The 14,494-nt window shown below is 50.5% G+C and overlaps 2 protein-coding genes across 13 annotated transcripts in view; one reads left to right on the top strand and one right to left on the bottom strand.

Annotated features, from left to right (window-relative positions):
- MYO9A (myosin IXA) overlaps positions 1-7,215 on the top strand; it is a 174,744-nt gene extending 167,529 nt beyond the window's left edge. For 10 of the 12 annotated variants that reach the window (XM_063169350.1, XM_063169351.1, XM_063169353.1 and 7 more), the window contains 7 exons: positions 183-288; positions 685-816; positions 2,013-2,136; positions 2,922-2,975; positions 5,028-5,230; positions 5,395-5,537; positions 5,934-7,215. In XM_063169350.1, coding sequence (XP_063025420.1) covers positions 183-288; positions 685-816; positions 2,013-2,136; positions 2,922-2,975; positions 5,028-5,230; positions 5,395-5,537; positions 5,934-6,421 — 1,250 coding nt within the window. In that variant the 3' untranslated portion in view covers positions 6,422-7,215. The remainder of the gene's footprint in view (positions 1-182; positions 289-684; positions 817-2,012; positions 2,137-2,921; positions 2,976-5,027; positions 5,231-5,394; positions 5,538-5,933) is intronic. The other 2 variants (XM_063169349.1, XM_063169348.1) reach the window with 1 other exon arrangement.
- A 3,872-nt stretch (positions 7,216-11,087) lies between these two features.
- Positions 11,088-14,494, bottom strand: NR2E3 (nuclear receptor subfamily 2 group E member 3). The gene is made up of 8 exons (XM_063170163.1): positions 14,437-14,494; positions 13,269-13,419; positions 12,512-12,615; positions 12,182-12,430; positions 11,913-12,094; positions 11,475-11,706; positions 11,294-11,399; positions 11,088-11,220 (listed from the first exon to the last, which is right to left on the bottom strand). The coding sequence occupies exons 1-8, from the start codon at positions 14,492-14,494 to the stop codon at positions 11,088-11,090; spliced, it is 1,215 nt and encodes a 404-aa protein (XP_063026233.1).

Raw genomic sequence — 14,494 nt, 5'->3', positions numbered from 1 at the left:
GGGGTTTTTATGCAAAATCTCAGGCATTTTGGTCTCATTTTGGTGCCTTTTGCATCGTGGTTCAGCTAATTTCAGCCCCAAAGTTCTGTCTCTTAAGTAGTAAAATTAAGTGTTAAGAAGTACCATTTTAAATAAGAGGAAGAAGTAGGAGCTGCCCCTAAGTGCTGGTGATTTCTCCACAGGGCTCCAGGAGAGGAAGGAGACAGTGCGTGGGGTGTACTCGGTCATCGACCAGCTCTCCCGCACCCACCTCAGCACCCTGGAGCGCCTCATCTTCCACCTGGTCAGGTATGCTGGGCCTGGGCACCTTCAGGCAAAGGAGCATGGTCAGGTGTCCTTTCCACCACAGCATCTGAGGCTTTTGCATCCACCCTGTGTCCCAGGAGGTGGCCATGGAGCTGTTTGTCCAAGGGATGCTGTGTTGATGAGTGACCTCTGCTGTGCTCTGCTCACTTTAGTTCCTACAGCCCTGAGGTGCCTCTCACTGCTGCAGGGACATGTTTTTGGCTGGAAAGGGCTGGTTATTGCCTTGGGAATATCTGAGATGTCTTGAGGATTGTCTTTCTCCCTCAAAGCAAGATTACACCATAGAAATATCATCTCCTCTCTTCAGCCATGACCACGTGCAAGAGGTGCAGTGGAGGTGCCTCCACCTCTGACTTCTCTCTGAATCTGTTTTTTCAGGATTGCCCTCCAAGAAGAGACCAACCGCATGTCAGCCAATGCCCTGGCCATTGTGTTTGCCCCCTGCATCCTCCGCTGCCCTGACACCACAGACCCTCTGCAGAGTGTTCAGGACATCAGCAAAACCACCACGTAAGAGCCTGGGGCTGGGTGAGCTGGCTCCACCACCACATCACCATTCACATCTTGGTAACCCCTAGGATGGTCAAACGGCTCAGAAAGTGAGAGCTTTGGCACAAAGGGACAAACACATAGTAATTTATGCACCTAAATGCATCTGCATGAAGATATTTCAAATCCTCTCAATCCCCAAGAAGTTGTTAAATGAGGATTTTTAAGTGATGGAGGATCCCCAAGAGTGGATAAGCTTTTGTTCCTGCCTGGCAGGAAAAGGTGGAGCTTGTGCTGACATGGTTTTATAGTTAATGCAGTTCATTTTTGGCAAGCAGATCTTGATTACTTGATTTTGGCTTTTTTACTGAAGGAGCTGAGTTGTTTGGTCTGCAGCAATAGTGATATTAATATATTTAGATTTATTTATGGTGTTTGCCATAACTGAAAAGGTTTTACAGAGAAAAAGTGAAGTGCTTGCCCAGATTCGGTTTGGCTCATACTAAGTAGGTGTTAAAATAGATACTGGAGTCAATTACAATAATGAAAACCCTCCAGTGAAGGTCTTGGCTTCTGAAAGGGGTAGTTTTACCTCCAGGAAGTATTAAAATTGCTGAAGACCAGAACATGTTTAAATACCCAGCTGGCAGGAACATCTGTCCTTTAACAGGATTTCATTGTAGCTTCTCCCTCACGCTTCAGCTCCAGCACATCCTCTCATTTTATTTCAAGGAAAAGATTGTGTTTTTCCCCAAACACCCTCCTGACAAAATGAAACAATCAGTTCAGTTGCACAAGCTGCTGCAGAGTTACTGTGTGCAAGTGAGTTGGAGTCAACCTGCCTTCTCCAGGTTTGTGTTCCACCACTCCCTCTTCCAAGAGGGGTAGATTTCTCTGGTGGGATCCTTGTCCATATTTAATATCTGTAGGCTGTTCCTCAATCCATCCCTGGCCTGTGATCACTCTTTTTAGGAGAATTCTCACCACCCTCTGGCTTCCAGCTGAAGTTTCTCCTCTGTGCTCAGGAGATCAGGGCATCAGGGCAGATCTTCCAAATAATCCTTTCCTTTCCATAATAAAACGAGAGAATGTGCTGCAACTAAGGGAGAAGCTTCCACAAAATCCTGTTGAAGGATAAGCCAAGACAAGACAGAGCAGCTCAGATCCAATGGCTTCCTCCTCCCATTTTGTCTTCTTTTGGGTTTTTCCTCCTTTAGTTGCGTGGAGTTAATTGTCATCGAGCAGATGAACAAGTACAAGGCTCGGCTCAAAGACATCAACAGCCTGGAGTTTGCAGAGAACAAGGCCAAGAGCCGCCTCTCCCTGATCCGCAGATCCATGGTGAGATGCCAGAGCCCTCTCTGTCCTCTCCTGTCCTCTCCTTGCCCCTGAAGCCACCCTACCTTATCTTCTCCTGCTTATCCCAGCCTCCCAAACCTCTCGCAAACTCCCACACCATCTCCACCAGGACAGGGACCCTCAGCCCTGTGGTGGCTCCTCACCTTTGCAGGAGGTGGGAACAGTCCATGGAAACATTGTCGCTCCTGCTCAGATGTTCCTGATCAGCATTTCCACCTTCATTTGAGCTTGTTTGGTCCTGAGTTGAGTCAAGCCTTTCAGTGACCGGCTCAACATCACCCCATGGGTGACCTGGACCATTGTTTTTTGTGCTCAGTCACATTATCTGAACCCAAAATGAGTTGCCCAAAGGCTCTCCCTGCTCCCGCACTGCCTTTTTGGGAGCCTCAAACCCATCTCATTGAGCTTCCATGCTTGCAGGGGGCTGGCAGGCTGTGGATGCACCTGTGCTTGGCTTGTTGGGCTGCGGGAGAGGGACGGACCTGCTGCAGCACCATCAGCACAGGCTTGGGCTGAGGAGCCAAGCTTGGACCCCCCCTCTGCTTGGACCTGCCCCCTGTGATGCTCAGGGACACATTGCTTCTGCTTTTTGGGGATGAAATCCAAGCAAGGGCTGCCCAAGATTGAGTAGGTGGTGCTGCAGAGCTGCCCCACTCATCTCAGTTAACCAAAAAAAAACCTCACAGTGAGCAAAGCGGGTTTTTGGAGGGGCGGCGGCATGTGCACTCTAACCTTCTGCTTTCCTTTTCATCTCCTCTCCAATCCAGAAGCCCGTACTAATTGCAGTTAGATTTATGAGCATAACCCGCAGTTCAATCCCGGTATGTATCACGGCAGTGCCGCGTCCCTCGTTGTGTGTCACCGTCGCTCATTCCAGCTCTGTCCCACCGGCCATTGTCCCACCGCGCCTCGGAGCCGCCGTTCCTCCAGCAGGGCCCCCCAGCACAGGGGTCTGGGGCTGGCACTCGGCCATCCCTGCACGCAGCTCCTCAGAAATACGCTCCCCTCCTCTCTTCCCTTCCTCCTTACTTTAATTTTCTATTTTATTTCCTTTTTCCATCCTGTGCTTCCCTCTTTTTTACTTTGCTTGACTCATCCCTTCCCTTCCCACCTCGATTTCTCCTCGCTCAGGATGCGTTTCAGCATCAAGTTGCTTTCACAGTGCTGCTGTTTCTGAAGATGGTGAATAAAACCCTCAGCTTGGATGCCTTGGAGACCACGAGGCATCCAAAGGTCTCCTCCATCTTTGTGGAGGAGGGGCACCACCACCCTGAGCACAAGGTCAGGACGCCCAGGTTTGAATGAGGAGGAGTCCAGCAAGTCCTGTATTCCCTAACTCCATCCCAGCTTGAGTTTGAGTTCTGTGAGATTGTGACAGGCAAGAAAAGCAGCTGCAGGATTTTGGGAATGTTCATAGGGCTGTTTCCTTTCCTAACAGTCTCAGTCCATGAGGAAAGTTCCCTCAGGTTCCCCCCATTCTTCCACATCCATGAGTGTCAGGAGGTGGAGAAGAGCAAAATTTGAGCTCTGCTCCCCTGAGCACAGCATTTCTCAGGGGCTTAACTCCACGAGGCAGTGGGATCTTTGGGATCTGGGGGCTTTTGGCTAATAGGATTCAGGGAGCTGTGCTTCAGCTCAGGAGCCCACGTGAAAAGTGTCATCAGAAGAACACCGGGGCACAGGAGAGGCTTTGCTGACAAAGAAAGATCTCTGAGATGTGGCGTTAAAAGATGAAAGGGCTAAAATTGAGAAAATCTGGCTTTTAAATAGAAAAAGGGAGGATCCCTTATCCTGAAAATCTTCTCTGAGCACATGGGTTGTCAGGAAGAGCCAGGGATGCTACAGTTGTGGGGGTTAAATAGGGGAAGCAAAACTGAGCTGCAACAGGCTCTTCAAACCCAAGGAGATGCAGGTTCTTCCTGGGTGATGGTTGTCAGGGTTGGGCAGGGTGACGGACATCTCCTAGTCCTGGTCGTGTCAGGATCTGGAATGTAGGAGATGAGAAGTCTGGTCATGATAACAGTTAAGATAAAAGCTGTTTAATATCTGCCATGTCCCTCATCTCCAAGAATCCTCCATTTTCCTCTGCTCCATGGAGCAGATCTGTAGAGCTGGTCCCCAGAAGATTAAAACAGTTGCATATTATATCTCTCCACTTCTACCACCACCATGTGCATCCTTTTTTGTTTTCAGTTTCAGTATTTAAAAAATGAGATAGTTCTTCAGAGCTGCATTAGATCAGAGTGAGTTCAACTGTGGGCACAGAGATCCACATTGATTGGATCACTGGATTGGATTGGATCAATGGACCACTGGAGGTGGTCCTGGTTCTGGATCTCCTGTAGATGAGACATGGCATGGCATGGGCAACATAATTAGGTGGGAGTTCCTGTTTGCTGAAGGGGTCAGTGAGACCCTTGTGATGCTCAGGAAATACTAAGGGTGGATGAGGGAAGGATGTGAGACTTGATCCAAGGATAAAATGGGTTTTATCAGGTGCCCTGAAATCAAAGCCTTGGTGATGCTCCCACCCAAAGCCACCATCAAGCTTCCCATCGTGCAAGCTGTGGGCTTTGTGGGACCCCAACCTGGTGCTAGCTGGGCTTGCTTGGACCTGGACCAAGTTGCACTTGGTCCATCAGCATCATCCTCACCACTGTCTTCCTCACCACCTCCATCCCCAGCCCCTCCAATGTGTTGAGTCCTTCTGATACTTCTCCCAGCCTGAGGGCCCGGCGTGCGTCCGGCGGCGGCACACTGAGGACCAATGCCTGGGGCCTTCTTCTTCACTCCTCGGGAGAGCAGTGTGGTTGGCACCTGAGTGTTTGCCACGTCCCCTCGGCCGTGGTGGTGACACCTTTGTCTCTCTTCAGGGCAAAGGGCGTGTGCGGCGCGGCGCCTTCCCCAGCCCCGCGTCCCCTGTCACCGGCCGCTTGCCCTCGGTGACGGACGTCCCTGAGGAGACCCTGAGCAGCGAGGAGGCCATGGAGATGGAAGTGACAGAGCAGCAGCAGGTGGCCATGCAGCAGGAGGAGAAGGTGCTGACTGAGCAGATCGAGAGCCTGCAGAAGGAAAAGTGAGTCTGGCCGAGGGTCCAAGCCGTGTCCCAAGCCTCTGGATGTCATGTGGTTGATAACTGCAGACCTCCACCCCTCCACGATCCCTCAGTGCATGTGCACCCCTTTCTCCTCTCCACCTTTGTGGTCCCGTTGATTCAGTGGGGCTGGGTTGGCTTTGCAGGGAGGAGCTGACATTTGAGATGCTGACACTGGAGCCCCGCGCCTCCGACGATGAAACCCTCGAGTCCGAAGCCTCCATTGGCACAGCTGACAGCTCCGAAAATCTGAACTTTGACTCCGAAGGAGCCATCTCCGATCGCTCGGGTAAATCCAGGTGTTCTTGGGTTTATCATGGCGTGGTTTGGGTTGGAAGGCACCTTCAAAGGCCATGGGCAGGGACACCTTCCACCATGTTTTTCTGTTGCTTTGGGAAGGGTCACTTGGGATTTTCAAGTTTATTTAAAGTTGACAGTTTAAATGCATGCAGTGACAGAGGTTAGGAGTTCGAGCACATGGCCCTGGGGATGTGTGGGAGCAGCCAGGATTGGTGGGGAGGTGAGCCTTCTTCCAGCACTGCCACATCATCCGGGGTGATGCTGCCCCCACTGAGATACTGGGAATGGTGTCCTGGCTTCAGTGGCCTGTGTCCCCAGGGAGCGGGCGGTTGGATGCTGGGTGGTGTGTGGGTGCTGACCATCTGTGCTCCTCCTGCCCCTGCAGAGAGAAGTGTAGCACTTAGCTCCCTGCGCCCTGCCAAGGCCGAGGGGCCGAGCCGGCTGCGACGGCACCCCAGGATGCGGCTGGACCCGGCGGAGCCGACCGACACCCCCGTCTCCTCCTCCTCCTCCTCCTCCCAGTCATCCACCTCCTGCTTGCCCCACCTGCCCCGGAAGCGCTTCCAGATGTACTCCAAATCTCCTTTCTACCGGGCAGGGGGACACCATGGCGAGCCCCCCGAGAGCCGGGCGAGCCCCGAGGGCCTGCCGGGGCCTCTCCATTGTCCCGAGGACCGGCCGCAGTTCACCACGCGCGGGACCTTCAACCCGGAGAAGGGCAAACAGAAACTGAAGAGTGTGAAATCTTCCCCCCCAAAAACCAAAGAGCCCCCGGACGGGGGGCCTGGAGGGGGGCGCAAGAGGAACCCTGAGGCCGATTGCGCCGCCGCCCAACCCCTTGTCCTCCTGGGGAGCAACGAGTTCATGGTCTGAGATGCTCCACCCTGGAGCCGTGTCCGTGCCGGGGCATCCTCCCCATTGGCAGAGCTCTGATGGCTTCCTCGTTAACGCCAGGAGATGAATTCTTAATTAAAAAGGCCGGGAGGCAACGGTTTTAATGGTGGCCTTAATGATTTGGGGGAGTTGAGACCTTTGGGTGGCCGGGGGTGGCTGGGGATGGGAGGCAGTGACCGCTCCTGGCCCTTCCCCTCGGAGCATCCCACATCTGGGAGCACCCGCCGCCAAATCCTTGTGCCGAATCGCCATCGCTGCTGGTGGGAGCAAACCCAGCCTCACAATCCCACGGGACACGGGAGCGTCCCGAGCTGCTCCACTGCAGCCCAGCCCTCCGCGCTTTAACCGCCTCATCCACGCCAACGCCAAGTGCATGGAAAAGTGTTTAAACCTGCCAAAAATCACCTTTTCCCTTTGTTTTTTTTGGTTTTTTTTAACGAGACCTAACTGTCTTTCCTTTTTTTTTTTTTTTTTTTTTTAGTCTTTTCGAGATCATCAGTATTAAAAAATAATAATAATTAATAATAATCGAGGACTACTTGAAGCGATATTTGTTTATATGCTGGTTCCTGGAGTTTTGTGTAAATATATATTTTTTTAATTCTTTATTTTTCCCCAGAACTTCTTTTTTTTTTTTTTCTATTATTATTATTATTATTGTTATTATTATTTTTGAGTGGGAGAGGAGGGGAGCAGTTGGCTGAGCCATCCTTGGTGTCCCCACTGGTGTCGCTGGCCATCACTCAATAAAACATGGAGTTTTATTAATCTCAGCAGGAAATCCCTTGAGGTGTAATTATACCATCATAACCCATCATAGGACTAATTAATGATGCTAGTTACTGACTCAGCTTCTCAGCTTGTAATCCTTCCCCAGTCTCATCATCACCTTCAGTGGCACCTGGAGAAGCTCCAGGTACCAGAAAACCTCTGGAAAGGCAAAATCAGGAGCCCCAGGGCAATAATTAATTTACAGAGGCTGGATCTGTCCTCCTAGGTGGGCTGGGGCTTATCCTTTCCTGAAATGCCACAAAAAAATGGGGGAAATAGCAAAAAATTGAGTTTTCCTGAGTGTTTTGTCTTTTCCCGGCGTGACTGGATTTGGCTGAGCTGCTCCACGGTCCCCTCTCCCCCTGCCCTTTCCAGGGATGGTTTATTTATTGGGGTAATTTTTTATTTGATATTTGAAATTTGACTTTTTTTCATGTTATCTTTAATTTTTTTCCAACGGGGGAAGTGACAGATGCTGCAGGGAGAGTGGGAACAGCATCGGCCTCGGCGCTGCGTCCTGGGAGTGGGGCAAGAGCGAGTCAATCACCCCATCCATGGGGGAAAATGGGATTTTCCCTGTCCCAGAGGGGAAAACAGGGCTTTGGGGACGGACATGGAGGCACTGGGGAGACAGCTGGTGACCACAACAGTGGAAACTCCTGGGGAGCCGTCCCAGATTCCCTGGGAGCTGGGATTGCTGCGAGTGCTTGGTGCCAATCCAGCCTTCTGAGCCTCTTGAGCTAAAAACCCCAGAATTGCCCTTAAAATGGCCAGGGGAGGAGATCCTGGGCATGAGTGAAGGGTCCAGCCTCATCCTCAGGTTTCTCATCCCTGTGGGATGAGAGCAGGGATGTCACATCTGACTGGGGCAAATATATATGTATATATACATATATATACACATAAATACATATATATATACATAAACACACACATATACATGTGTGTGTATTTATGTATGTATATATGTGTGTGTATATATATATGTCTATGGATCTAATTTCTTTTGGGATATATTTATTTTCCTTATATATATTTAATCTCTATATAAGGAAAATATATTTAAGTGATATTTATATATATAAAGAACATATATAATAATATATATATTCTATATATAAAGAAAATATGCACACAAAAGGATAAATATTCTCTGTGTAATTAAAAAATACATAAAAGAATATTAAGACTAAATGCATTTATGTATTTTCTATTTCTTATATATAGTACATATTTATATATAAATATATAAGATATTCTATATATAAAGAATACATATTTCTTTATATATGCTTATATACTTATATATAAAGAAGTATATAAAGGAAATTAATTATATATTTCCTTATGTATATATATTACATATTTCTATATATAAGGAAGTATATATAAAGGAGATATGTACTATATGTAAAGAATATTTATTACTTTATATATATTTTAATGTATTTCTTCTCTATGTAGAAACATATTAAATGTTATATGATTTAAACATATTTTAATATATGTTTAATATGTATGTTTATATATGTTTCTTCACATATATTTATATATTTCTTTATATAAAGAGTGTATTTCTCTGTAAAGAAATATATAAAGGAAATATATAGTATATATAAAGAAATATATTTTCTCTCTATTTCTTCATATATTTAAAAATGTGTGGAATGTAGGGAAAATATATTAAAAAACAGACTTCTTGACATAGATAAATGTATGGAATATATATAGAATATATAGAAAATATGTTTCTTTATATATATATAATGTATTTGTGGTTATATGTACAAAGAAAAACACATGTAAAAGGAATATATCCATATATAAAATCCAGCTGTGGCAGGAGCGAGCAGGACTGGAGGGACAAAGGCGCGTTCCAGGCTCCCCTTCCCCGGCAGCTCCCCCGCTCCTCCCCAGCCCTTCCCCGGCAGGATTTGGGGTCCCAGAGGGTTTCCAGAATGTACTGACTACTGGAGGGCTGCGAGGGGAATTATTGTTATTTTTCACGGAAAGTTTTCTAAGTAATTTATAAAGTCGCTGCTTGTAAACTAAACAGAGTGTGTATGTAAGAGGATATATTATCCCGCGTCGCCCGCGCTCGGAACCTTGTACAAAGTGACAAAAACGGACAAATAAAAGTGTCATTCTGCAAAGGCCAACAATTCCCAGTGGGACATGGTTCCTGCCACCCCCTGCCCGTGTCCCGGGGCTCTGGGCCTTGCTCCATTTGTTCCATGGGGTTGTGAAGTTGTGGATTTTCCCAATCCCAGTCATGGGGATGGAGGAGCTGGGATGGAGAGCCAGGGCTCCAGATCACTTCCCTTTGGATTGTTTAATGCTGCTTGTTCACATTCTCATTATTTATGTGCACAGAGTTTCTATTTTAGTGGTTATTCACATTGGTTTTAGTTTTGTATATACAAATTCTTTATATACAAAATATTTTAATCAGATAATTTTTATTTGACTTATATTTGGACAATTTTTCAATTTTTCTGCATTCAGATAATTTCCAATTATTTCTATTGGATTATTGAGATTATTTCTGTAGATTAGTTTTAGGTAGACTGTTAATATTCAGACGACTTATTTTATTTTCAATTTATTTCTATTCAGATTATTTCATTTTAATTCTGTCCGCATAATTTAATTCAGTTGATTTCTAATGAGATTCATTATGGTTCTCTTATTAATATGCAGTTTGTTTATTCTCAATTTATTTCTATTGATATTATTTCAGATTATTTAGTTTTATTTTCTTTCTATTCAGACTATTTAAGGAGACTTCAAAGCAGCTATTTATATTGCTATAATTTACATGCATTTGATTCTATTAAGATTATTTCATTTCATTTTATTTGTGTTTTTTACTATTTAATTCCCATTTTATCTAGTCAGATTATTCATACTAATCTACTTAAATTAAGATAGTTTTTTTCAGTTATTTTCTATTCAGACTATTTCAGTTTATTTTGTTTCGTTACATTTCTATTTAAATTATTTTGTTCAGATTCTTTCTAATCTAATATTTTCAAACGTTATTTATATTTATCTATTTTATATTCAGATAATTTCAGGTCATTTTCATTTTATTTTTATTCCTATTTTTCTACTATCTTCCTTATATTGGTTATTTAATTCAGATTATTTATACTAATTTCACTTATATTTAGTTTATTTCTGTTCAGATAATTTCTTTTCAAGGTACTTATATTCAGATTATTGATTTTTATTTATTCCTATTTGGGTTATTAACACTCAGCTGGTCCCCCCCAGTCCCCGATGCAAGGGGACCCAAGTCATTGGCACAGGGACTCTGGCTGCAAAACTCTCTTTATTCCGAGTACAAAACGGGGGACACAAGTGGGACACCCTGGAATGCAGGGACAAGGGTCTGTCACCGCGTGTCACCCGGGCTGGGGTCACCCCTGTGCAGGGTCAGCCCGGCCTGGGCTCAGCCTGAGGCTGTCTCAGTCTGGTGTCACCCCCAGGTATCACCGCCTCTGGCTGTTGTCACCCTGGCTGGTGTCACACCAGGTTGGATCATCCCTGGGTTGGTGTCCCCGCGGCTGCCCCCGGGTGGCAGTAGCTCCTCATGGTGCCACGGTGCCTCTGCCTGGGTTCTTCCAGCATTTGGGACCCCATGGAGACGGACCCAGCGAGGTGGTGGCAGTGCCCTGGGCACGCACTTGGGGACATCCCCCAGGGAAGCTGCTCCCACCTCCCAGCTGTGGCAGCGTTCCACAGTCCTGGACATTGCCCCAGAGATGGGACCACGGGCACCTTCAGAGCCCAGGCTGGGGAGCCCCAGGCTGGGGGTGACAGGGTGCCAGCGCAGGGTGACAAACGAGCCAGGTGACAGCGGGAAGGGGGGTCAGTTCTTGAACATGTCACACAGCAGCTTCTCCATGGGGGTGTTGCCGATGGTGCGGCGGAAGAAGAGCAGCTCCACGCGCTCCGAGGAGATGAAGCGCAGCGCTGGCAGGAGCAGCAGCAGCTTCCCAAACCTGGGGATGGAGCGGTGGCCATGGGTGGATGTCCCACCCTGGTGGCACCCTGAGGAGGTGGGGACAGCAGTACCTGACGGGTTGCCCGGGGTAGTGGGAACGGTTGTGCTGGCCCAGCATCACCTGTGACTGGTCCTGCAGGTTCTCCACCTGCTCAGGGTCCTTCAGGCCACGGGTCTCTGCGGGGACAAGGGGGTGACAGGCTGGGGGGGGACACAGGGATGGCCAGTGGTGGCTGCTGGGGGTGGCCTCACCTGGTTTGAAGAGCACCACGGCCTTCATGCAGGCAAATTCCGTGGGGTCAACAGCCAAGGCCTTGAAGCGGCCGAGGGTCTCCTGCAGCGCCCGCACGTCCAGGGTGGCCGGCAGCAGCTTCCCAGGGCCCGGCTCGGGGACAGCCAGGAGCGGGCAGCTCTCCAGGGGCATGGACCACTGGATGGCACAGAGCAGGAACAGCTCACTCCATGCTTCCTCCAGCAGGATCACCTGGGGAGAGCGGGGAGAACCCCAAAACCCCTGTCACCCCCAAAGCCTCCAGGACCTATAGCCACCACAGCTCGTTGGGCTGATGAGCACCTGCAGGGGAACCCTAAGAATGCTGTGGATATGCTCCAACTGGCTGCTACATTTTTTGGGGTTCCTGTTGCCCCATAGGCAGATCCCCAATTCCTCATGGAGGTTGCCAACCCCACCTGGTCACGGAAGGGCAGGTTGGAGAAGACGGGCAGGTTCTTGGCCCATTTCACGGCCATGAAGAGGAGCCGTGCTGAGGTCTCGTAGATGTTTTCGGGGCTGGCTGCCGGGTACGGCGCCACCTGGTACTCGCCGGCCGCCCGCTCCGGCTCGCTGCCCGTCACATCCACCGTCTCATCAGCTGCAGGGAGGGGAGAGGACACTGGTTGTCACCACACCGTGGGGACATCCACCACCCACCCACCCCTCTGCACTGGCAGCCACCCACCGTCCTCGGGCTCCAGCTTGGCGCAGGTCTCGGCCGTCATCAGGCTGGCCATGAAGCGATGGTTGGTGGGCGGTGTGGGCGCTCGGGGGCCCGGGGTGACAGTGGCGCCAGGACCACGAGGAGCCGGACAGGTTGATGGGGGAACCTCACATGTGGTGGCCACGTGCTCAGGGGGCAGCTCAGCATCCAGCTGGATGCTGTCCAGCTGGACCTGGGCTGTGCTGCGGGGCTGGCGCTCGTTCTGCACAGCTGGGCAGACAAGGTGGCATCAGCACCGGCCACCCCGCTGTCCCCCCTGCTGTTTGTCATTGTGTGTCCCTCCCATCTTACCGTCCTTGTTCATGCCAGCCTGCAGGCACTTCTTGAGCCGGCAGGCCTGGCACTGGTTGCGGTGAGCCTTGTCCACTGGGCACAGCCCTGTCCCTGCCTGGCACCTATGGGGAGAGGTGGCACATGGCTGCAGCCCCTGAGGTGGCCCTGTCCCCAAGGAGCGTCCTCCCCCATTGGTACCATGTCTCCCCCCATGGGTTCCCTCCACCCACCAAGTGCCACAACCATGGGTGCCCTGTCCCCAAGAGGTGCTGTGTCCCCAGTGGGTGCCCTGTCCCAGTGAATGCTCTGCTTTGATGGGTGTTTTGGCCCCATCAGGGGGCTCTGGACACTCTCTCCACAGGTGCCTCTCCCCCTGCATGCCTGTCCCCTGAGTGGTTTTAAGTCCCCCTGGGTCTCTGCCCCACCCATTGCCCACGCCCTGGGGTCCCTGGCCTGCTGAGGGTCCATCCCAGGGTACCCGACCCCACTGGGGGCCTGCCCCAAGCTCCCTGTCCTGCTGGGTCCATCTGCAGTGTCCCTGTCCCACAGGGTCCATCCCTTCCCTGCTGGGTGCCCCATCCCATGGGGTCCCTGCTCTGCTGGGTGTCCCATTTCCCCCACTCCTGCCCCACTGTGTCCATCCCCTGCATCCCTGGGTGGCCATTCCTGGGGTCCCTGCCCTGTGGGGTGTCCTTTCCTCTATGGTGTCTGCCCATGGCACCCTGGTTCTTGTCCCTGCCCCTCTGTCCCCCCATTTCCCTGCCCCTGTTCCCACCTGTAGATGAGCTTCCTGCGGACGCTGCGCTTGAAGAAGCCGCTGCAGCCATTGCAGGCGTAGATGCCGTAGTGCTTCCCACTGCTGGTGTCCCCACACACCTTGCACAGCAGCACCGGGCTCAGCTCCTTCCCAGGGGCTGGGCTCAGCCCTGTGGGAGGGGAACTGTCACATCTGGGTTGACTCTGGGCATCCCAATGTCCCTTGTCCCCCCCACAGCCCCTGCTGCCTCCCAGCAGCCTGGAGATGGGGTGGCTCCTGTCTGCTGGTTCAGCCCAGGGACAGGGATGGGGACAACTCAGGGACTCCACGCAGGGTACAGCATCTTCCCACAGCCCAGCGATGCAGGATGGGCTCTCACAGGAATTTTGAAAATTAAAAAAGGGATGAAATTGTGTTCTTAGGGAGGGGGACACCAGGCATCCCAGAGAAGGGCTGCAATCAGGGATGGGAGGAGTCCTGGAGAAGGGACAGCTCTGGGGACGTGGGACACCCCAGACAACAATCACAGCAGGGAACTGTGGGGATCCTGGTAAAGGGTCAGGGACCAAGGGCATCCAGGTTTTTACAGGGGATCCCAGGAATCCTGGAGCAGGGGCATAGCTGGGGACCTCAGGGATCCTGGAGAACAAACACAAGTGAGGACCATGGAGAGGGTCGGGCACTGCAGGCATCCTGGCCTAGGGAAGGACCATGATAGGGATTCAGCATCTTGGAGAAGGATGGCAGCTGAAGAGCCCAGGCATCCCAGTGGACCATGATGGGGACCCTGGGCATCCAGGATAAGGACCATGAGGAGAAGGAAGCCCAGCCATTCGGGAAAAGGTTGGCAATGGAGAACCCAAACATCCCAAACAACTATGATGGGGACACTGAGTGTCTTGGAGATGAACCATAATAGGGACCCTCAGATGTCTCAGAGAAGGACCATGATGGGGACCAAAGGCATCCAGAAGAAGGCCTTGATGATCCCAGGCATCTCAGATGAAAACTTCAATGGAGGACCTCAAGGTGATTGACCACTATGGGAATTCCAAGTATCCCATAGGATACTCGGAAACGAGCCCCAGCATCTCGGGGCGTGAGCACAGTGGGGGCCCGGCCATCCCAGAGAAAATCCCCAGGTGTCCCCCCGAGTCACCCCCGGTGCAGCAGCGCCGCCTCTTACCCGAGGGGCTCTCATCCAGCCCGGCGCTCACCACCGACCCCGCCGGGGACGCAGCCAT

Source organism: Melospiza melodia, chromosome 15 (genome assembly GCF_035770615.1).
Source record: "Melospiza melodia melodia isolate bMelMel2 chromosome 15, bMelMel2.pri, whole genome shotgun sequence".
NCBI classification, from domain to species: Eukaryota; Metazoa; Chordata; class Aves; order Passeriformes; family Passerellidae; genus Melospiza; species Melospiza melodia.
The sequence above is the reverse complement of the archived record's forward strand: the minus strand, read 5'-3'. Positions and strand labels throughout refer to the sequence as shown.

Bases quoted from the DNA above. Each gene is read 5' to 3' on its own strand.
- NR2E3 (XM_063170163.1), bottom strand. From the start codon at position 14,494: ATGGCTGCGTCCCCGGCGGGGTCGGTGGTGAGCGCCGGGCTGGATGAG. The intron at 13,420-14,436 runs GTAAGAGGCGGC...CCCCTCCCACAG, and splicing joins GCTGGATGAGAGCCCCTCGG to GGCTGAGCCCAGCCCCTGGG. The intron at 11,707-11,912 runs GTGGGGTTGGCA...CGCTCTCCCCAG, and splicing joins ACCTGCCCTTCCGTGACCAG to GTGATCCTGCTGGAGGAAGC.